Source organism: Bubalus bubalis, chromosome 8 (genome assembly GCF_019923935.1).
Source record: "Bubalus bubalis isolate 160015118507 breed Murrah chromosome 8, NDDB_SH_1, whole genome shotgun sequence".
NCBI classification, from domain to species: domain Eukaryota; kingdom Metazoa; phylum Chordata; class Mammalia; order Artiodactyla; family Bovidae; genus Bubalus; species Bubalus bubalis.
In genome coordinates this window covers 93,942,647-93,967,378 of record NC_059164.1, presented here as the reverse complement: position 1 = coordinate 93,967,378, position 24,732 = coordinate 93,942,647, and the positions used below count along the sequence as shown (strand labels likewise).

At 42.0% G+C, this 24,732-nt stretch overlaps 1 protein-coding gene across 1 annotated transcript; it reads left to right on the top strand.

The window, feature by feature from the left end:
* Positions 1-235: 235 nt before the first annotated feature.
* TSGA13 (testis specific 13) lies at positions 236-24,706 on the top strand. Its single transcript, XM_006047720.3, has 8 exons — positions 236-312; positions 1,433-1,607; positions 4,226-4,304; positions 6,737-6,808; positions 7,792-7,998; positions 19,831-19,970; positions 20,518-20,645; positions 24,292-24,706. The coding sequence occupies exons 2-8, from the start codon at positions 1,585-1,587 to the stop codon at positions 24,459-24,461; spliced, it is 819 nt and encodes a 272-aa protein (XP_006047782.1). The 5' UTR covers positions 236-312; positions 1,433-1,584; the 3' UTR covers positions 24,462-24,706.
* Positions 24,707-24,732: the final 26 nt, after the last annotated feature.

Below are 24,732 nucleotides of genomic sequence, written 5' to 3'. Positions count from 1 at the left end.
AGAAATTAGCATAACATTATAAATCTATGATATTTCAATAAAATTTTTCTAAAGATACAGCGAAAAAATCAGTATGTGGTATGTTGGGGAGTCATAGGTTAGAAAAACAAGTCAGAGCAGATTGTAGCAGATTTTGTTAAAAATCTCTGGGTTTTCCATTCTCTGACTCCAACATAGAACACCTCAGTGTTCTAGACTGCCTTTTCATCACAAAACCCTGTGTCTCCTCTAGAATATTTTGAAAATGGACAGTTTCCAGGTCAAGGAATCCCCCCTTCCGCCCTGAACTAAGATTTCCCTATGCCCTTCAAGGTATTGTACACTAGATCTTTCTATTCTTATTTTAGATGAAGTGTTTGTGTTTGTGTGATGTTTTTCCCCACCCTGGGCTGCAGACAAGCAGCACAAGCCTTGCACCCCCACCCCACTCCCCAATTTGCTGGCTTCCTTTATTTTAGTTTCAATCTAAACATGAGCTAGATCCACAATTCCAGAAAAACTAGACGTGAGAAAAGGATGAAAATCTTACTAGTCTATTTTCCTTAAAGGGGATTTGCACAGTTTAGCTCAGTTTAGTTATCAACTCTGGACAGTATATTTAGTGTTTATGTCTAGACAAACTGCAAACAATCACCTATGGACACTACTAATACAATCTTTCCTCCAAACTCATAGGCTTTATTGGAGCTTTGGCTAATAGGCCTTACCGCAAAGAGTCAGGCACGACTGAGCAACTGAACTGAACTGAACTGAAACCTCTACTTAATTGTCAGAAGGAAGTGAAGCCACTCCGTCGTGTCTGACTCTTTGCGACCCTTTGGACTGTAGCCCATCAGGCTTCTCCATCCATGGGATTTTCCAGGCAAGAGTACTGGAGTGGGTTGCATTTTCCTTCTCCAACTTAATTGTCTGGGTCTCCTTAATTTGACCTCATTCTACCTCTCCACTTTTATATGTTATTACTTCAAACAACAATAGCAAAAGACAAACAAACAAACAAACAAACCCAGAGCAAAAACAAAATAACCTTCCAGTCAGGCCTAATAACTGAAAAAATATCATATTGAGAGGGGAGGTATATAGTACAGAACAACTACTCCTCCAAATTTCACCCACAACTGACACATGAATTTTTTATTAGGGTCTTTATGTAGGTAAATTTCACCACTATCATGGAATTGGAATGTCACCTTTAAATCATTTTGTTAACTCCATTTTTCACAGATGAGGAAATTGAGGCCCCAAGAAATGAGTTGATTTACCTAATATGTTAGCATGTAGTTGTCATTATTTTTTCATACGTAACAATCACTTCCTCTTCCTTCCCTGCATTTACCAACTAAAGTTAAGTTCTTGAGGGCAAGGATCATCACATCTCATGTATTTTCGGCACTCACAAGGGCACTGCTGTCTCCTCTTGTTTCCCATCCAGGATCAAGAAAGGGGCTGAGCACACAGAATGTGCTAAGAAGAGAATGTTTGCATTGAACTGAACCCCCTGCAGAACGTGGATGATTTAGAGGCACTGAGTTTGGCCTCTGGGTGACTACTTGCCTCAGCTGGCCTGCTTAGCAGTGAACAGCAATGGGCCAAAGGAGACAGACCAAGTGTGTAGTCTTGTTTGCCCAGCTAAGTCATAAATACCTTCTTATACAGACTTATTTTGTAGCTCATATCACTTTGAACAGTACTAATCACAGAGTAGATACTCAATTAACAACATTTTAGAGACCTCTTTGGTGATCCAGTGGTTAAAACTCTGTGCTTCCATTGCAGGGAGCACAAGTTTCATCCCTAATCAGGGAACTAAGATCTTGCATGCTACGTGGCACGGTCAAAAAATAGAAAAATTTACAGTTCTCAGATCTTGGGCTGGCCTTCATGCAGCAACTAGAGTAGCTTTACCAAAAAGAAAGCTCCAGGCTATCAAAGATGGACACTGCTGGGTTGAAGGAGCATTTTTCACGTTGATCTATGCTTTAAATTGGCCTTGAACAAGAGCATCTGGGATCCTCTGCTGCCTTTTAGATACCAAAGAATCATTTTGAAAAGTGCTACAATAAAGCTGATAATATAGTGGGGTTTTTGTTTTTCTAATTTTAGTTTTAATTGGAGAATAATTGCCTTACAAAGTTGTATTGGTTTTGCTGTATAACAATGTGAATCAGCCATAAGTGTATATATATATATACACATACATACATATATGTATATATCCACTCTCTCTTAAGCCTCCTTCCCACCACACCCCAAAGCTTATAATATAGTGTTAATTATTGGTTAATTAAGTTAATAACTTCAAGCAATAGGACACATCAAAAGGGTACCAACTCTACAACGATAAGGGGATGAATTTATTTTGGTCTGTCCACAGGGTGTCACCTGCTCCCCTGGGGACTGTTTTTAAGACCTTTGGCCTGAGTTGATGATGCAGCTTCTGGCCAACAATAGATGGAAATGAGCCATCCTTGGATGGATTTGATCCTGGACTGGGGATTATTTGTACCATGCTATAGCCAGGTGACCTAGCAACAATATAGCTTGGCTTTTTCTACTTTTTTTATTTTGGTCCTTACTCTGCCACCCTCATTTTTAAAGGGGAGAGGTTTAGTTGAGGTAGTTCCAGGATCCTACTTAATTTAAGCTAGTTTAAACTCCAAACAGAAACCAGGTTATTTATTTTCATCACTAACCCAATCTTATTGATGTGCATCTTTCACTATATTTGAACAGTAAATGGACTTCCTAAGAATTAGTCAAGGAATCCAAAATACTTTGTTACTAAATATTGCAACTTTTGCACCCCCTCCCTTTTCCCCAGAGGGAACTGGTATCTGGGGGAGGGGAGGTGGGAAAGTAAGTGAAAGCATAGATTATGAGAATATTTGTAACTGATGATTATTTTTATTATCTTAATTCTAGGTAGGGAAACTTAGCTATGCTTAGGTACATGAGGGAACCAGTAATCCAAGCAGTCATTAAGAATTGGAAATTCAGTTGTGACGTTTCACTAACTATATCCCTTCTGGTGGAATTATTGGCTAATTATTGGCAAAGGCAGAATTGTTTCCATGTAGAGAAGAGTAGGCAAGTAGGTCTATAAAACAGTATTTATAATTTAAGGATATTATCATGGTCCAGTTGCACAAAAGCATTTGCTTAAACAGTCAACTAGACCAGTTCCTTGAGTGGTCTAAAATCTCTATTTTTTTATTGAGGTATAGTTAATGTACAATATCATATATGTTTCCAGTGCACAACATGGTAATTCACAATTTTTTAATGTTATAATCCATTTAAAGTTATTATAAAATATTGGCTGTATTCCCTGCATTGTACAATATATCCCTGTATTTTACTTATCTTACACATAGCAGTTTGTACCTCTTAATCTCCTTCTCCTGTCTTGCCCCTCCCCCTCCTCACTCCCCACTGGTGACCACTAGTTTGCTCACCATATCTGTATGGATGCTTCTTTTTTGTTACAGTCAGAGTTTTTTGGTTTTTTTTAGATTCCATCTATAAGTGATATCATATAATATTTGTCTTTCTCTGTCTGACTTACTTCACTTTAACATAATACCCTCCCAGTCCATTCATGCTGTTGAAAATGCACCAATTTACATCCCCATAAACAATATATGAGGGCTTCCTTTTTTCCACATCCTCTCCAGTAATTGTTATTTGTGTTCTTTTTGATTATAACCATTCTGACAGATGTGAGGTGATAGCCTATTGTGGTTTTAATTTTCATTTATTAAAACTGCTACTTTAGGAGAAATCAACTTATCAATTGTCACCATGTCTCTAAGATATCCTGCTTGCTAAACTCTTCAAAATGAAGTTTGGTTTTCCCCTAGCATGCAGGCTGAATAATGAATCCTTTTCTTTGCTACCCATACATGTGCAATTCAGTTCAGTTTGGTGACTCAGTCGTGTCTGACTCTTTGTGTCCCCCATGGACTGCAGCATACCAGGCCTCCCTATCCATCACCAACTCCCAGAGATTACACAAACTCATGTCCATTGAGTTGGTGATTCCATCCAACCATCTCATCCTCTGTCATCCCTTTCTCCTCCCACCTTCAAACATATGCAATTAATGATCACCTAAATTGGCTCCTTTAAGTCACGTCCCCAAACTTCATTGAGGGAGGTCAAGAACATGTAGAAGACCACACGTTTGAGTAAGAAAATATAACTGGGTATTCTGCCTCTTTTTTAGGTCTCAACATGCCAAACCAAGGACTTTCAGAACTAGCCCAGTTACATTTGAGAAAGAAATATTTTTTGATAGTGATGAGGTAAGAAAGAACATTAGCAATGTTCATTTATAATCTTTCTTTGGAGTCGCTTAGAGTACTTTATAAGCTGGGTCTCACAAACTTCCTGTTGAAAAGCAAAAAGTAGTTAAGATTTATATAGAAAGCAGGTTAATTTATCTAATTTAATGAAAGAGAAACAGAGACATAGAAAAGGGAAAAAAGAAAGTGAAGTCGCTCAGTCGTGTCCAACTCTTTGCGACCTTGTGGACTGTAGGCTACCAGGCTCCCCCGTCCATGGGATTTTCCAGGCAAGAATATTGGAGTGGGTTGCCATTTCGTTCTCCAGGGGATCTTCCTGACCCAGGGATTGAACCCAGGTCCCCTGCATTTTAGGCAGATGCTTTACCATCTGAGCCACCAGGGAAGTGGAAAAAGAAAAGGGAAGAGAAAGGGACATATCAACAAAGAATCACGGCTCAAAACCAAGGGACCAGAAATCTATGTTAGGGCATGAGTGAGCATTAAACCCTGACTTAAACTAGATATTGTGATCACTTCTTAAAACAAAACTCCATTGGATAGCTTGGTTACTTCCCTAGGTTTATCATATTCAGGTAAATTTTCTGGGTCAACTTTTATTTCATCAGCCAGGGATTGTGCAATTCAACATAAAACTAAAAACATACTTCAATTTAGACATTCTTACGTGTGTGTGTGTGTGTGTGTGTGCGCTTAGTTGCTCAGTCATGACTGACCCTGTAGTCCCATGGACTGTAGCCTGCCAGTCTCCTCTGCCCATGGAATTTTCCACGCAAGAATACTGGAGTGGGGTACCATTTCCTACTCCAGGGGATCTTAGTTAACTGCTGGAGTAATTTGGAAAAATATATAATACCTCATAAAAATTCCCAGGGGCTTTCCCCCCCAAAATTAATTTTAAATATACTGTAAAAGAAGTCTTTGCATCTTCTCCCCCCCAATTTTTTCCAAGATGTTTATGATTCTAAATATTATATATCACATCTGTGAAGCAGGATTTTCAAAAGTATTTTTGTTTTGAACCCAGGGACTTCAGTTTTACAAAAAGTAGTATAAATTAAATCAGTACATATTTGGATTTGTCCCCTATTGATTCCCACCATCCCTAAAGGAATGCATGGCATGGCTCTGCTAGTCCTTCTCCTAGTCCTCCTCCAACACCTGAAAATTGCCAACTCCTGGCATTTTCCTCCTGGAGCATAAGATCTCCCCTCACCACACAGTTTTGTTGCTCCTTACTATCTCCCTCTTTTTCATTCACCTTCTTACTCTATTCGCCTGTGCAGTTCCCTTTCTTCTGAATCTCATCTTACCCTATCACCTTCTTGAGAACAGGCGATCTTTAGAAATGCTGATCCACACACAAGACTGTGCTCTTTATCTAATTTCTCATTAGACCAAGCCCAAAGGAGGTAACTCAGAGTTTTTTTTAATCTCCTTGTGCTCACATCCCTTTGACTCATTCTTAGATTATCTAGGGCCAGACAACAACCCTGGAGTCAGCAGGAGTTGGAGCAGGCCCAGCGACTCTACCACCAGGCATGACACTCAGACAATCCACCAGCACCACCACTGGCAGATAAATGCAAAGTGGCAGACAGAAGGGTTGGGGCTTCCCTGGTGGCTCAGACGGTAAAGAATCTGCCTGCAATGCGGTACATGTTGGGTTTGGTTCCTGGGTCAGGAAGATCCCCTGGAGAAGGGAATGACTTCCCACTCCAGTATTCTCGCTTGGAGAATTTCATGGCCCGAGGAGCCTAGCAGGCTACAGTCCATGGGATTGCAAACAGTCAGACACAGCTGAACAACTAACACTTCCACACTTTTCAGACAGAAGAGTTACCAAAATTCAATTACTCTTTGCTACATTTCTAGAAGAATCATAAATCGCAAAAATATTTTTTAAAAAATGCAAAGCGCACCGCTGTTCCTCCCTTCCTGTGTGCCACCCCCCAGCCCAGCAAGCAGTTATCCCCAAGACTTCCTTCCACTCAAAACCCTTAAGTTATTGGCCTTCTGTAACTTGCTTTTCTCCTTAAAGATTGTCCTTCATTTTTTTTCTTCTTTTTATCTGATTTCCTTCCTATAGAAATGGAAAAGGCAGAGGAAAGAAGTGTAACCCCTTGGGGTGATTTGTCTAAACTTTGATGCCGTCCTTGTCTATTTCACCACTTCACCTCCTAAGGACCCCTAACATTTCACACAGCTGGTCCACGTTTCCATGTACAAGCTGCCCTGTCAGGACGCCTTAGAACTTAGCTCTACATGCTATGGCTCTCAATTCCAGCAGCCCAGGGTGCAGAACATGAAGTTCTTCTCACTTAATTTGAGTTAGAGACCAGATTTTAGCTGGATTAAGGTGAAGTAAGGAATGGAATATTGTTTAGGATAGGCGCAACTTGAAACACTAATATTTTGTTTATTGTCTCTAGATTATTGATGCAGTCGGGCAATCAAAATTTGTTCTAAAGAACCTGCACCATTACACAGTCCATCCAAATTTGGTAGGTGATAAAAAGCATTCCCCCATTATCTCCAAGAGCAAGTTTCAGCTGTGGCGCCGAGGCCCAGTGCAGAGAATAACCCAAGTGCTTCCAAGTGCCAGCAGCTACTGTGACTGTGCATCCTCCTGGGACCTGGAAGCAGAGCTGCCGTCTCAGGGCGCTGATGGGAATGGTGGAGAGGGAGGCGGGTGGGGCTGGGAACAAAGTGGGCCCTGCAGCTGACTTTTTTTTCTTACTTTGAGAAAACATGTCTAATCAGGAAGTGTCCTGTTTTCTCCCCCTCCTTTTCTCCCTCTCTAGTCCCCTGCCTTCCCCCTACTGATGGAAAAGGAAATTTCGTGGGCCTCCCCCTTCCCCCACCACATCTAAAGTGACATGCTCTTTTTGTGACTGTTTTTCCTTTTTGACATTGTGCTTATTCTGCCTTTAATGTGGTTGTGCCTGGAAAAACGTTGGTGGCTGGGAAGAGGTGGATGAGAGCTGTGTTGGCCTCCTCAGGGCTCCCTGGGCTCAGAGATTTGGTACCTTCTGGTCCACTGTGCCTCAGTGTTGTAGAGAAGGCCGTTTAGGTTTAACATAGAAACTTCTGCTGGCCCATCGTGTTGGACACAATGGTACACTTTTTCACAAGAATTAAGTCTTCTCTGTTCCTTTTTTTTTTCTAGTCTTTTTTTTTTTTTTTAAACCTCAAACACTGTATTAGTTTTGCCAAACATCAAAACGAATCCGCCACAGGTATACATGTAACTTGCCCATCTCATTTCCTCGGCCCCTTGGTGGATTTGCAGGGAAGTGTTCTGAGAGGAGAAAGGGACTGAAGGCTTCAGACATTTTCTGTAAAACAAGTTTTTGAGCAGATTTAGCCAGGCCCCGTCCAGCTTCTCTGTCCCTAACCCATAGAGGCAAAAGATTAGCTAACCAATCGGTTAATCTGCCCTTGATCTAATCCCTTTGTCTCTCTGGAAACCTTTCTGTCTGCTCAGGCCCAGTACTATGAGCCTTTGAAGCCCACTGCACTGCAGAAATTTCTGGCTCGAAACAGGAAAATTCGAAGCTTCACGTTAAAAGTAATAGAGTATGATCAGGATAAGACCTTACTGATTCTGACCAACAACCCACTTCCCTGCCCGATAGATCATCAAGGAAAGGACGTCACACCAAAATACTTTTCCAAGGAGTTACTGCTCAAGGTAAGAACACCTGGGGAAGTTTCCTGGCATCATGAGTAAGGATCCTGAGGAATTTAGCAGTTAGCTTGAAGAAGGGAGCTAACTTAACATGGAAGATGGTACTCAGGACCAACCACTTCCTTCTTATTCTTTGCCACATGCTTCACCAAATAGAATCTGAGAGTCTGGGAAATACTCAAAATCAGAGCAGTATAAACTTGGGTCATGAAACTTCATTCATTGCACAGAGAAAAGAAGGTCTTAATTAAAAAATCATTCTTCCTTGATCAAAGATATTTAATTTGTAATTAACAAAGGGTAAACTAGCCACTGGCTTTATAATTGAGTATAAAGTGCTGTGCTTAGTTGCTCAATTGTGTCTGACTCTTTGTGACCCCATGGACTGTAGCCCACCAGGCTCCTCTATCAATGGGATTCTCCACGCAAGAATACTGGAGTGGGTTGCCATGCCCTCCTCCAGGGAATTTTCCCAACCCAGGGACTGAACCCAGGTCTCCCACATTGCAGGCAGATTCTTTGAGTATAAAGTAGCAACAGATAAATCTGGAAATGACAAGTAAGGAACAGAAACGAATCTAAAGGGGAAAGAGTTATGCTCTCCACCCATAGCTCTTGAGTATCAAGAGGGAAGAGGAACAGAAAATTTACTATCACAGCAGCCAGATATTTGGGACTCTGTTATAAACTGTTGTTGTTGTTTAGTCACTAGGTCGAGTCTAACTCTTTGCAACCTCATGGACTGTAGCCCGAACGTGCCTCTGTCCATAGGATTTCCCAGGCAAGAATACTGGAATGGGTTGCCATTTCCTTCTTCAGGGAGTCTTCCTGACCCAAGTATTGAACCCACGTCTCCTGTATTGGCAGGTGGATTCTTTACTAGTGAGCCACCAAGCAAGCCCAAGACAATTGCTAGATATATACTAAGCTAAGAACTAAAATGTAAAGGTGATTACAAGACAGTCTCTATGTTGAAGGAATTTGGAGTCTAACAGAGAGACAAATCAATAAATGAGATATACAAACTAATTATTAATATAATATACTAAGATATGTGAGTAATAAAAGAATATACAAGATATACTAATATAAAGTAGGGAACAATATCTTTGTTGGAGGAAAGGAAATAATCAGGATGGTTTGGCAAAGAAGGTGAACCCTGACCAAAAATAAAAGAAGATATTCCAATCAATGGGAAAAGCAAAGGCATAGATTCATGAGAAAGTGAGGTGCATTTAGGGGAATGTAAGAGAGTAAATAGTGGTAGTGGAGAAGACTCTTGAGAGTCCCTTGGACTGCAAGGAGATCAAACCAGTCAATCCTAAAGGAAATCAAGCCTGAATATTTGCTGGAAGGACTGATGATGCTAAGGCTGAAGCTCCAATACTTTGGCTACCTGATGTGAACCAAAGAGCTGACTCAGTGGAAAATACCCTGATGCTAGGAAAGATTGAAGGCAAAGGAGAAGAGGGTGGCAGAGGATGAGGTGGTTAGATAGCATTACGGACTCAATGGACATGAGTTTGAGCAAACTCTGGAAGATGGTAGAGGATAGGGAAGACTGGCATGCTGCAGTCCATGGGGTCGCAAAGAGTTAGACACGATTTACCAACTGAACAACAAGAAGAAGAGAGTAAATGGCAGGAGTTTAAAAGTATAACCAAATATGCAGTTTAGAAAGAACTTTTTTGGAAGTTAAGCAAAAAGTATATTAGTTTCAGAGGAGATAAAAATCAGAAAGATTGACTACCACTCAACATTCAAAAACTAAGATCATGGCATCTGGTTTCATCATTTCATGGCAAGCAGATGGGGAAACAATGGAAACAGTGATAGACTTTATTTTCTTGGGCTCCAAAATCACTGCAGATGGTGACTGCAGCCATGAAATTAAAAGACACTTGCTCCTTGGAAGAAAAGCTATGACAAACCTAGACAGTATAGTAAAAAGCAGAGACATTACTTTGCCAACAAAGATCCATCCAATTAAAGCTATGATCTTTCCTGTAGTCATGTACAGATGTGAGAGCTGGACCATAGAAAAGGCTGAGCACCGAAGAATTGAAGCTTTTGAACTGTGGTGCTAGAGAAGACTCTTGAGAGTCTGCTGGACTACAAGGAGATCAAACCAGTCAATCCTAAAGGAAATCAACTCTGAATATTCATTGGAAGGACTGATACTGAAGCTGAAGCTCCAATATTTGGCCACCTGATCGAAGAGCTGACTCATTAGAAAATACCCTGATGCTGGGAAAGATTGAAGGCAGGAGGAGAAGGGGAGGACAGAGGATGAGACGTTGGATGACATCACCGACTCAATGGACATGAGTTTGAGCAAGCTTCAGGAGATGGTGAAGGACAAAGAAGCCTGGTGGGCTGCAGTCCCTGGGACTGCAGAGTCGGACACGACTGAACAACAACTATATTGTTGCTACAATTGTCAATGTGAGACATGCTGAAGAATTTAATTGTCAGCTAAAAAAGATACACATGAGAGTTGTGAGTTAAGTTTTATTTGGGACAAAATAAGGACTTCAGCCCAGGAGACAGAACCTCAGATAGCTCCAAGAGACTGCTCCAAAGAGGTTTTGGAGGGAGGTCAATATAAAAGATTTTGGTGAAAGGGGAGTTCAGTGCAATCAAACACTTATTTTACAAAAGGTTTTCTGCTAGTCATGAGGGGCTAATGTCACCATGAAGGGATTTAGTTCTTTTCTAGATATGAGGAGAGGCAAGGCTTGGGATGTATAGTCAAAGCTTTGGTTGTTCCAGTACTCATGTATGGATTGAAGAACTGACTCATTAGAAAAGACCCTGATGCTGGGAAGATTGAAGGGAGGAGGAGAAGGGGACGACAGAGGATGAGATGGTTGGATGGCATCACCAACTCAATGGACATGAGCTTGAGCAAGCTCCAGGAGTTGGTGATGGACAGGGAAGCCTGGCATGCTACAGTCCATGGGGTCGCAAAGAGTCAGGGACATGATTGATAGACTGAACTGAACTGAACTGAAGGAATGGAATAATGAAATCGGTTCCTGAAAATATCTATCTAAAGACCTGTTCCGCCAGTTTCCCTGGAGCACACAGTGGCTCTCCACCCTGATTTCTCTTCAGAGTGTGGAAAATCGGAAGCTGCAGTAGCACAGGATTCAGTCTCTGCAGCTGCTGCTGCTGCTAAGTCACTTCAGTCGTGTCCGACTCTGTGCAACCCCATAGACGGCAGCCCACCAGTCTCCCCCGTCCCTGGGATTCTCCAGGCAAGAACACTGGAGTGGGTTGCCATTTCCTTCACCAACGCGTGAAAGTGAAAAGTGAAAGTGAAGTCGCTCAGTCATGTCTGACTCTTAGTGACCCCATGGACTGCAGCCTACCAGGCTCCTCTGTCCATGGGATTTTCCAGGCAAGAGTACTGGAGTGGGGTGCCATTGCCTTCTCCGAGTCTCTGCAGAAGCAGATGCAAATGCCCTTGTTGTTGTTCAGTCACTGGCACATGCTCTTGGCAAGTGCCAATTTGCACTTGACAGGCCAGTGCCAATTTGTAGTTGACAGAACTGAATCAATAGCAGAGAAAATGAAGAAAACCAATTTAAGATATATTTAGGAATCATGATCTAGAAAAGATCTTGAATTCCCTGGCAACCCATTGGTTAAGACTCCAGGGTTTCATTGCTGGAGGCCCTAGTTCAATCCCTAGTCAGAGAACCAAGATCCCACAAGCCTTGTGGTGTGGCCACAAATGTGTGTGTGTGTGTGTATGTCTTTCTTGTAAAAAAGATCTTGACAGCCATAAGAGTGGGCCTAATATAACTAGAAGAAATTAAATAAGTGAACGTGTTAACAAAAAATCTAATTATAACAGAAATATGATGCCAGGAGTGGAATTTAATTTAGAGTTAATATTTCCTCCATTGCTAGATGGATGGCAGTGAAAGATTCCTTTCCAAACAGAGGATAACATGCTAACATCCAACAGTATATGCTGACAAAGGAGTTAATTGATTCATGGCCTATGATTTCTTGGGTCTCAGAATTTGTGCCATTTGAGCATAAGCTCAGTGATTGTTCTCCTGGTAGTGGGTAATATACACCGAGAGGAACAAATGCCAGGCCAAGGTTGCCTTGCTCAAGGTAGAGAAGGAAATACAAGACTATCATGTAACCTTGGGGCAAAAAGAGCTTCCAACAACTGCCACTTTGTGAGCCTTGCAGGTCACATGCAGGACCTGATCCTATTCATGAGTAAATTGCAGTACAGCCAAATTGTATTAATAGACAGTGGTAAGGCTTTGATTGTTGAAGACTGGCAGCATGGTAATTTTATGGGGCTATCTGGAACAAGTCCAAGAAGATGGAAATGTCCAATATCTAGAATGCCTCTTGAATATTCATGCTGCATCCCTCTTGTCTTACTAGACAAATGTGGCACTCTTTTATGAGCCTAAGATTATACACAAAAGAAGCATTCTTTTGCTACATCCAGACATGTGTATAAGAAGAGTGTGGGTTTTAGCAATCAAGCGGAAGAATGGACCAGACATGTCTATCACAGTGGTTGTTATACTCACAGCCCTTTCTAAGTAACATGGCCCTACCAGTTTGTGAAGAAAGGCCATATTATGAGTACTTCCCTGGTGGCGCAGAGGTTAAAGCATTTGCCTGCAATGTGGGAGACCTGGGTTCGATCCCTGGGTTGGGAAGATCCCCTGGTGAAGGAAATGGCAACCCACTCCAGTATTCTTGCCTGGAGAATCCCATGGACGGAGGAGCTTGGTGGGCTACAGTCCATGGGTCGCAAAGAGTTGGACACGACTGAGCAACTTCACTTTCACTTTCAGACTGTTTTCTATGCCTACCTAGAGCCAGAGGAGGACACCAGACCCAGGGAAGCCAATCTCATAGGCTGCTTAGTGACCTGTGCTGTAGATTGGTGCTGTCAAACCAAACCAACCAAACAAAAACTGAAACCAAACCAAAACCAACTGAGGCCAAAAGCTTGGCATTAGTACACCAGTACCGAAGCAAATCTCAGAGACAGAATTTTCGGTGAAATAGAAAAGAATAGATTTATTGCCCTTGACTAAATAAGATTATAACTTGAGAGTTGTGAGTTAAGTTTTACTGGGGGCAAAATGAGGACTGCAGCCTGGGAGGCAGCATCTCAGATAGCTCTGAGAGACTGCTCCAAAGAAGGAGCAGAGGAAGGTCAATATATATAAAATTTTGGTGAAGGGGGAGTTCAGTGCAATCAGGCACTCGCTTTACAAAAGGTTTTCTGCTAGTCATGAAGAGGTGATGTCACCATGAAAGGATTTAGTGCTTTTTTAGATATGAGGAGATACAAGGATTGAGATCATAAATTCTGTTCCTAAAAACACCCACAGCCTTGTCTAACTCCATGCAAATATGAGCCACGCCATGTAGGACAACCCAAGATGGACAGGTCATGGTGCAGAGTTCTGACAAAACGTGGTCCACTGGAGAAGGGAATGGCAAGCCACTTCAATATTCTTGCCTTGAGAACCTCATGAACAGTATGAAAAGGCAAAAAAGAAATGACACTGAAAGATGAACTCCCCAGGTCAGTAGGTTCCCAATATGCTACTGGAGAAGAGTAGAATAACAACTCCAGAAAGAAGGAAGAGATGAAGCCAAAGCAAAAACAATGCCCTGCTGTGGATGTGACTGGTGATGGAAGTGAAGTCCGATGTATAAAGAACAATATTGCATAGGAACCTGGAATGTTAGGTCCATGAATCAAGGTAAATTGGAAGTGGTCAAACAGGAGATGGTAAGATTGAACATTTTAGGAATCAGTGAACTAAAATGGACTGGAATGGGTGACTTTAATTCAGATGACCATTATATCTACTACTGTAGGTAAGAATCCCTTAGAAGAAATGAAGTAGCCCTCATAGTCAACAAAAGAGTCTTAAATGCAGTACTTGGATGCAATCTCACAAACAATAGAATGATTTCTGTTCATTTCCAAGGCAAACCATTCAATATCACAGTACTCCAAGTCTGTGCCCCAACTACTAATACCAAAGAAGCTGAAGTTGAACAGTTCTATGATGACCTACAAGGCCTTCTAGAACTAACACCAAAAAAAGATGTCCTTTTCATCATAGGGGACTGGAATGCAAAAGTAGGAAGTAAACAGATACCTGGAGTAACAGGCAAGTTTGACCTTGAAGTACAAAATGAAGCAGGGCAAAGGCTAACCAAGTTTTTCCAAGAGAACACACTGGTCATAGCAACATCCTCTTCCAACAACACAAGAGAAGACTCTATACATGGACATCACCAGATGGTCAATAATGAAATCACATTGATTATATTCTTTGCAGCCAAAATGGAGACGTTTTACACAGTCAGCAAAAAAAAAAAAAAAAAAAGACTGGGAGGTGACTGTGGCTCACATCATGAAATCCTTATTGCAAAATTCAGACTAAATTGAAGAAAGTAAAGAAAACCACTAGACCCTTGAGGTATGACCTAAATCACATCCATTAGGATTATACAGTGGAAGTGACAAATAGATTCAAGGGATTAGCCTCCATGCAGGCTGGAATCCCTACAAATAGAGTATGTGAAGAACTATGGACAGAGGTCCATGACACTGTAGAGTTGGTGGTGATCAAAACCATCCCCAATAAAAAAAATGCAAAAAGGCAAAATGGTTGTCTGAGGAGGCCTTACAAATAGCTGAGAAAAGAAAAGAAGTGAAAAGCAAAGGAGAAAAGGAAAGATATATCCATTTGAATGCACATTTCCAAAGAATAGCAAGGAGAGATAAGAAAGCCTTCCTCAGTGATCAGTGCAAAGAAAAAGGGGAACACAAATAGAATGACAAAGACTTGAGATGTCTTCAAGAAAACTAGAGATACCAAGGGAACATTTCATGCAAAGGTGGGCACAATAAAGAACAGAAATGGTATGGACCTAACAGAAGCAGAAGATATTAAGAAGAGGTGGCAAGAATACACAGAAGAACTATACAAAAAAAATCTTAATGACCCAGATAACCACAGTGTTGTGATCACTCACCTAGAGTCAGACTTTCCGGAATGTGAAGTCAAGTGGGCCCCAGAAAGCATGACTATGAACAAAGCCAGTGGAGGTAATGGAATTCCAGTTGAGCTATTCCAAATCCTAAAAGATGATGCTGTTAAAGTGCTGAAGTCAATATGTCAGCAAATTTGGAAAACTCAGCAGTGGCCACAGGACTGGAAAAGGTCAGTTTTCATTCCAATCCCAAAGAAAGGCAATGCCAAAGAATGTTTAAACTACTATACAATTGCACTCATCTCAAACCTTAACAAAGTAATGCTCAAAATTCTCCAAGCTAGGCTTCACCAGTACGTGAACTGTGAACTTCCAAATGTTCAAGATGGATTTAATAAAGGCAGAGATCAAATTGCCAACATTGGTTGGATCATAGAGAAAGCAAAAGAATTCCAGAAAAACAACTACTTTTCCTTTATTGACCATGCCAAAGCCTTTGAGTGTGTGTATCACAACAAACTGTGGAAAATTCTTAAAGTGATGGGAATATCAGACCACCTTACCTTCCTCCTGAGAAATCTGTATGCAGGTCAAGAAGCAACAATTAGAACCAGACATGGAACAATGGACTGGTTCCAAATTGAGAAAGAAATACATCAAGGCTGTATATTGTCATCCTGCTTATTTAACATACATGCAGAGACGTACATATGTACATGATGTACATACATCATGAGAAATGCTGGGCTGGATGAATCACAAGCTGGAATCAAGATTGCCAGGAGAAATACCAATAACCTCAGATATGCAGATGACACCACCCTTATGGCAGAAAGTGAAGAGGAACTAAAGAGCCTCTTGGTTAAAATGAAAGAGAGAGTGAAAAGCTGGCTAAAACTCAACATTCAAAAAAGTAAGATCATGGCATCCAGTCCCATCACTTCTTGGCAAATAGATGGGGAAACAATGGAAACAGTGACAGAATTTATTTTGGCTCCAAAATCACCACAGATGGTGACTCTAGCCTTGAAATTAAAGGATGCTTGCTCCTTGGAAGAAAAGCTATGAGAAACCTAGACAGCATATTAAAAAGCAGAGACATTACTTTGCTGACAAAGGTCCATCTAGTCAAAGCTATGGTTTTTCCAGTAGTTGCATATGAGTGTGAGAGTTGCACCATAAAAAAGACTGTGCACCAAAGAATTGATGCTGTTGGACTGTGGTGTTGGAGAAGACTCTTGAGAGTCCCTTGGACTGTAAGGAGATCCAACCAGTCCATCCTAAAGGAAATCAGTCCTGAATATTCATTGGATGGACTGATGCTGAAGCTGAAACTCCAATACTTTGGCCACCTGATGCAAAGAACTGACTCATTAGAAAAGGCCCTGATGCTGGGAAAGATTGAAGGCAGGAGGGGAAGGGGAGGACAGAGGATGAGATGGTTGGATGGCATCACTGACTAAATGGACATGAGTTTGAGCAAGTTCTGGGAGTTGGCTATGGACAGGGAAGCCTGGCGTGCTGCAGTCCATGGGGTCACACAGAGTCGGGCATGATTGAGTGAATGAACTGACTGAAAAACACCCAACTATCCAAAGACCTGTCCCACCAGATTCCCTGGAGCACAGAGTGCTTCACTCCAAACTGAATTCCCTCAGGAAGTGTTGAAAGTCAGCAGCTGCTGTGGCACAGTGTTCAATCTCTGCAGAAGCAGATGGCAAATGCCCTTGTTGTTCAGTCACTGGCAATGCAATTGGTAAGTGACAATTTGTGGCTGACATTGCTTTGCCAGGCCAAGGGGGCATACAGTGGGCTCCTACGCTGAGAAACTATGTGTCCCAACCTAGGAGGATTTGATGAGGAGTTTTATAAGAATAGTTCATGAGTGGGGTTGCTGATAAAATTAGGCTGTGTTCAGGGCCTGAACGCTTTTAATCTTGTCTCAGGTGGTCTTGATGAACTTATCCGGTTCCTTTAATCTTGCTTCAGGTGGTTTCTTGACTACTCTTCCTTTGATTAGCAACTGTTTGCTAATCCGGGAAGGTCATGGAGGCTGGAGTCCCTACAAATGAGAAATAGGCTACAGAAAGATTTCTGTGCCCAGGAGCTCCCAGGAGCTTAGTTTGGTAACCTACCAACAACCAAAATCCTTGGGCCAATCAGATTCTTGCTTCCAGGCCTCTGAATTGGGAAAGGAAAAGATTGAGAGTGTGTGAGGAGGAGGAGAGTGTTGAGATTGGAGGAGGGCATGGTGACCCACTCCAGGATTCTTGCCTGGAGAATCCCATGTATAGAAGAGACTGGTGGGCGACAGTCCATAGGGTCGCAGAGTCAGGTATGACTGAAGTGACTTAGCACACATGTGCATGTGGGAATAAAAACTGAAAGGACATGGAGAGGAGGGACAGAGAAAAGTCAAATCATGAGTAAGAAGGTAGTAGGTAAGTAGGGGCAGATTGAAGCAAAAGTTGTAGGTTAAAAAAAATGATATTCAGGGCAAAAGTAAGGAAGGAATGCTAGAGCGAGAAGGAAGCAGACAGGAAGAAAGTAGGAAACATGTTAATGGATAATGCTAAATGATATGAGACAAGATAGACAAGCTCATGCAGTTGGGGTCCTTAGCTCGTGCTGCTTTGGATTCCAAATAATGGTTTTATTCTTGTTTTTTTTTTTTTTTTTTTCTCTAAAATCTAGCTCTGCTAAGGTTTCTGCTCTTTTGTGGTCAGATTATTAGCTATGACAGGTTCTAGCCATAAATGGAGGTAACTTAAATGAATACCCCTATTAATGGAGGTAATGTCAATGAATCCTGTTCCTCAAAATGAAATAGTTTCAAGAGCAGGAGAATCAAAAGGACATGGTTCAACCACAGGATTTTTATAAGAATTTATGAGATTTTTATGAGAATTAAACAATAAATGTAACAGATATAGCAAATAAATACAACAAAATAACCAATTAATGTAATAACAAATACAAAAAAAGACATGGTTAATTCAGCAGCAAGTATTTTAAAAATAGGTTTGAAAATTCTGAGCAAAAAGGTTCAGTACAGGTCAACTAATTAGTTTGGTTATTCATTTATTCTGTCATTGTTTTATTTGTTCAATAACATTTATTGAGCACTTACTATTTGCCAGGCAATGTTATGTGGTAGGGATCTATCAGTGACTAAGTCAAAGTTTAATTCCAGTGGAGCAGACAGACAATATGCAAGTCAACAATTGCACAGAAAGTACCTAATGTAATAAGTGCCCCCAAAAGTAGGATAAAGGAATGGAGAATGATGGGTGTGGTTTTAGACAGGGTAGCTAGAGAAGGTTCTCAGAAGCAGTGATGACATTTGAATAGGGACTTTAATGAGATATATCCTGCAGCTGTCTACACCTAGAAAATTGTTCCCATTTCAGATTGCCACACATTAGGAAGAATCTAGTTTGTAACTCAAATGAGTTAAAATGAGAGAAATCAGGAGAACAGGAAATAACCCAAAGCCATGTTATATGAAAAAATGTTGGCAATGTTAAGTCTGGAAGAGAGAGGGAACTCAGGGGAAATGTGACAGATTTCTTTACGTTATTTAATGTCTCTATGAAAGAGACACTAGATTTGTTCTGTTTGGAGTTGTTGCTGTTGTTCAGTCACTCAGTCATGTCTGACTCTTTGTGACCCCATGGACTGCAGCATGCCAGGCGTCCCCGTCCTTCACTATCTCCTGGAGTTTGCTCAAACTCATGTCTATTGAGTTAATGATACCAACCAACCATCTCATCCTCTGTCACCTGCTTCTCTTCCTGCCTTTCAACTTTCCAAGCATCAGGGACTTTTCCAATAAGTCAGCTCGTCGCATCAGGTGGACCCTCAATTTCAGCATCAGTCCTTCCAATGAATATTTAAGGTTGATTTCCTTTAGGACTGACTGGTTTGATCTCCTTGCTGTCCTCTTGGGAAGACTCTCAAGAGTCTTCTCCAGCACCACAGTTCAAAAGCATCAATTCTTTGGTGCTCAGCCTTCTTTACAGTCCAACTCTCTCATTTGTACATGACTATTGGAAAAACCATAGTTTTGACTATACGGATCTTTGTCAGCAAAGTGTTGTCTCTGCTTTTTAATACTCTGTCTAGGTTTGTCGTAGTTTCTTTTCCAATGAGCAAGTGTCTTTCTATTTCATGGTTGCAATTTGGACTGTAGGGTAGAAGTTACAGCGTGTTAGCAATCAGCTATTAATTAAGTAGGTTAGGTTTTTAGAGATAGGAAGATTGACCACTTGATAATGATATGGAGGGGATAAGATGATTGGTTAGACTTGATGGCCTTTAAGATCCTTTGAAAGTCTTTGATTCTATGACTTTAATAATGACAAAATTATTACGTCACAAAACATCCCATTCTGTGGCCTTTTCACTGCAGAGAATAGGATGTGAATGAGACAGCCATCTCTAAGAAAGTTGGGTAGCATCTCATGGATCAACAATATTTTCCAATTTATTACCAAATGTTTGGTTTCCTAAGCAATTCACTAAGTGAATCCTCAAAACCCAGGGAATTCTTCCACTTACACAAAGGGCTTGTGTGCAAGCTTAATCGATGACTTTGGAATCTGACCAAAATTTGGACAAATCATCTGGCTGTGAAATGAATATGTGTCAGCCCACTTAGGGAATTGCTTTTCTCTTCTTTGGGTTTCTGTACCCCTACTTCCCTCTTTGGCAGGTCTTGTTGCATGAGTTTAGGGGAACTGGAGCTTAGTCCAGGAACCTAGCTCTGCCTTTAAGCCCAGGGGACTCAGCTTACTTCCTCACTTTCTATTCTTCCCATTGCTGCAGGAAAGTCATCAGCACAAGCCCACTGAGAACTTCTTTCTACCCTTGATGCCTCAGAAAAAAAACTTAAGATCTGGACTGAAACCAGTATTCCCTTTGATGCTGTTGGAGGACACCAAATCCAAGCGAGAACAATGGTTTAGGTGAAGTCCTGGGTCTTTCTTTCCTTTTCCTTATTCATGTCACTCTCTCTCTTCAATACAATTTAACAAATACTTTTTGGTTATAGGGAATGTGGAAAACTGTATAACAATAAGACAGCTTTCCTATGTGACCCCCAAGCACATTTCCACCTTAGCGACAGAGAAACAGTAATGCAAACTAAGGTTTTTCACAAGAGATGTAGTCAAAGGTCTATCATTTGAGGAACTGACAACAAAAAATCTCCCTCAGTGCATGTTAAGGATTGTGATATAGGAACAATCTGATTTGAAACTGGTTATAGGAGCAGCCTCTATCTAGTTTGGAGAGGAGAGAGGAGATTCTGGAGTTCCTTCATAGACTTGCAATGCTAGGTTCTAGAAGCATCCCTTCCACTGAACAATACTGCCACTCTGTACCAATGAACACCCTCTAATTGTGTCCTTTCTTCTTCCCTAGAATCTGAGGATGTAGTTCCTGGTTCCAGTAACCCCCTACCCCTACCTCACCCCCACACTAGGACCTACTAAGTCAACTTTCTTTGTTAAGGTTTTCCACTTGCAATGATTTCAAGAGTGAAGGGAAGTATTCAAAGGTCTACGCTCTGAGGCAACAGAAGAAAATGTACCCTCAGCTCACCTTTGCTTCAGTCTGTAAAAAATATATGAAGAATGATGGTAAGGTCCTCTCTTTCAAAGCAATGCTTTACAAGACAGCGACATGGGCAGGAGGGACAACCTATGGGGATGAGTGATGAGGGCAAATCAACATCTCTTTTGGAGGTTCCGGAGACTGTTTTTCTGTGTAGCATGGAAGCCAAGAACAGATAGAGGCCTGAGTGGTTCTAGGCTTTTGACCTTGTGTAAATCCTCAAATTTCAAGAAAGTTCCAGCATAGTGTTTCCCAAACTACATCACCCACCACGTTACTAGTTTTGGTCAATGTGTTAATTGCCCTATAATTTACTTAATGTTTTTTCTTTAAAAGTATTATTATTTTTTGGTTTCATCCTAATTATTGTCCTATGTTATTGTTCTATGTCCTATGTCCTAATAATGTCCTATGTTATTGACATCATGGGTTTGACATACTAACATATGGGGTTTTTTCTCCTCTTATACATTTAATTGAGGTTTCCCTGGTGGCTCAGATGGTAAAGAATCTGCCTGCAACGCAGGAGACTTGGGTTGGGAAGATTCCCTTGAGGACATGGCAACCCACTCCAGTATTCGTGCCACCATGGACAGAGGAGCATGGTGGGCTACAGTTCATGGGGTTGCAAAGAGTTGGAAATGACTGAAGGACAAAGCACAGCATACATTTAATCAAATTCATAATAATTAAAATTTAAAATGTTTACGTATCTCCCAAAACTACCCGGTGGTGTGCCTATCACACTTTGAGGAAAACTGTTCTAGAAGGGCCAGAGGATAAGCTGTGAGTCTCAAAGGTCCATGAGTCTCCTTGGGGCTGAGGCAGGACAGTGTGGAATAAGGGATAAGGTAGGGGTGCAAGGTAGGGGATGGCTTCTGGTGGCTCAGAGGTTAAAGTGTCTGCCTGCAATGCAGGAGACCCGGGTTCGATCTCTGGGTCGGGAAGATCCCCTGGAGAAGGAAATGGCACCCCACTCTTGCCTGGAGATTCCAAGGTAGGGGATGAGGTAGGGGTGCAAGAAGAATGCTTCTCACAAACTGTCATTGATTTAGCAACATTTATCAGGCACTTACTAAGTGTTGGATATTTATCAAGCACCAGTAATAGCACTTTCAGTACATAGGATAGATGGATGGCCAGGTCACTAAGGGCTTTGTCTATTAGTATAAATAAAGGCTTAGGTTTTATCCAGCAAGTGTTTATGACCCACTGAAGAATTTCAGAGCACTGAAGTCACCTTTGTGTATTTGTTTATTCGGTGAGTCCCCAGACTTCCCTATCCTATGGCTCCAAAATAAGGTTCATTTCTCCTCTGGGGTTTCTCTTCTTGAGCAATTTCTGAAACTCCCAAAGGTATGCTTCCCTGTTCTCCAAGGCCATTCTAGTGACAGCCAACCACCCTCAGTTCCAACAGTCACAGCTCCAGAGGTGTGAGGGCATATTTTACCATCCCTTATCTGGCTTCTTCAAGCATCTCTGCTTCTCCTGAACCTATGTGCCACCTCACCCAAGATCCACCTACTGCCTCTCTTAACTCCCTGTGCTTGAGCATTCAGTTGTGTCTGACTCTTTGTGACCCTATGGACTGTAGCCCACCAGGCTCCTCTGTCCATAGGATTTTCCAGGCCAGAGTATTGGAGTGGGTTGCCATTTCCTTCTCCAGGAGATCTTCTGACCCTGGGATTGAACCCATGTCTCTCACATCTCCTGCATTGCAGGTGGATTCTTTACCACTTAAGCCATCAGGGAAGCACCCTCTTAACTCCCCATATACAGCTAAACCCAAACTGTGGCATTAAATAACACTTCATAGAGACTTCCCTGGCAGTCCAGTGGTTAAGCCTCTGCACTTCCAATGCAGGGGGTGTGGGTTTGATCCCTGATCAGGGAACTAGATCCCACATGCTGCAGCAAACACCCAAAACAGAACAAACAAACAAAACTAAAACCCAAAACACTTCACAGATGTGGACACAAGTTCAAAGATGGCAGAGTCATTTATCTTGTTTTAAAAGGGGCCACTCTGGGACTTCCCTGGTGGTCCAGTGGCTAAGATTTCACACTCCCAATGCAGGGGGCTCAGGTTCAATCCCGGGTCAGAGAACTAGATCCTACATGCTGCAACTAAGACCCAGGGCAGCCAAACAAATAAATATTTAAAAATAAATAAATAAAAAGGGCCACTCTTAGGCTCAGCCTCAACCCTCCCCTCCATCCTCCAAGTTCCTTCACACTTACCAGCAGGCCCCCAGCATATTATCCATTCTTGGGAGTCTCTTGGTTTAAGTGCACCATCTCTGCCTAGGCTCCCAATACTTTGGCCCACGAGAAGGGCCTTAGGCCTTCCCCTAAGCCTTTTTATTTTCAGGCCCAGAATAAATAAGTAGGAACACCTATCTCCTTCAAGGGAAACTCTACATGGAAAGCAAGGTTTGAGCTTTATAATCCAGAAAAGGCAAGCATAATAGTATATTTTGTAAAATTGGAGTTAAATCTCAGTTGATACCATATGCAGGATATCAGCAGTTTAGCTTAAATCCATATTAGAAGAAAGAATTTCTCCAGGGTCTAGACTCTAATCTGGATTAGAATTTTTCTGATTTTTCAAGGCCATGATTCTGTTCAGGTAACTCAGTTTACACTTCTAAACAGAACACTTAATAGCTCAGTCTGAAGAATTTCTTAGAATTATGGTAACTTCACAATTTCCCTCAAGAAAAATGAATGGCTATTTACCTAGGTATCTAAAGGGCCATTACTGTGCTTTTCCTAAACAATCTATTGTGAAGTTGATGCAGTGTCTCTACTTCAAGCAAAAGAGAAGTTAGCAAGCCCTCCTTCCATCCATAATGTTCCATGTTTACCAGGCATCCAAACAAAAGGTTACATAGAAAACTGTTTTGATGGGGGCCATGAAGGCTGATTAGAAGGCTGTCCAAAAAACAGACAGGACCTGAATTAAGGCAATAGCAGTAGGAATAAGAAAACAGATTTAAGGGATATGGCATAATGCTTCAGAATAGAGGGGAGGGATGGGAACAGGACAAGCCCACAACAGAGGCGTCCAAGAAGGGCTGAAATTGAAAGAGAATCTGGAAAAAGTGATACTGAAGCCAAAGGTAGAAACAGCTTCTTAGTTACACTCTCAGACAGGAGAACTAAAAATCAACATACATTTAGGAAAGGGCTAAGAGGAGAGGAATATGAACGCACAAGTGAAAGTACCCTAACTTAGTAAGAGTTATGTAAGTGTCAAGCCCCTGGAGAAGAGAATGGCAACCCACTCCAGTACTCTTGCCTGGAGAATTCTGTGGACAGAGGAGCCTGGTGGGCTATTGTTCATGGGGCCGCAAAGAGTTGGACACGACTGAGCAACTAACACACACATAAACACACAAGTGTCAAAATGGTCACAGATGGAATCATTTGAAAGGGGTGGGATTAGATAGGGAAGATCCTAAACTGGTAGTGTTTTAAAGTGTGTCTTGATGAAGGGAAGAATTATAAACAGAGTTGGGAATGGTGGTCAGTCGTCCGAAACCTACCCTTCTTGCTCTGAGTAAAGACCAGCTTTCTCACCCCTCCAAATGGGTCTCTTTTCATTTCTCACATTATGTGTCCTCCCTCGGGAAGTCCATTTTCACGAAGATGCCCTGTGCTTTGTTGCAGTCTCCAAGAAGTCAGGGAGCGACTCGCCAACTTCCCAGATGATTTGGGAACCATTAACCCTTTCATCACTCCTGGAGAAGAAGCCCACCAGAACCGCACCAGGAGAGAGCGAGTTCCGCAATGGAAGGGCCCAGCAGTGGTTTATAAAAAGCGCCACTGTCATTAAGTGAAACAAACCCTACATGGCCCCCGCTTCTTCTCCAAAGACTGAGGGGCCTGCAGAAGTCGCCACCTAGGGCGTGCCAACCAAATAAAATTTCATCCTGCCCGGTCCGGGCGTGGGCTGCCGGTGGCTTGTAGGGTGGGCCGGGGCTAGCCCACAGCTGCGACTGGTCGCTGTAGGGGGCGGAGACGCGCTCCGGTGGGACCCACCGCTGGCCCCGCCTCCGCCCGGCTTGGGAAGGAGGAGAGGGCGTGGCCACGCCCCCAAGGGGGCGGTGA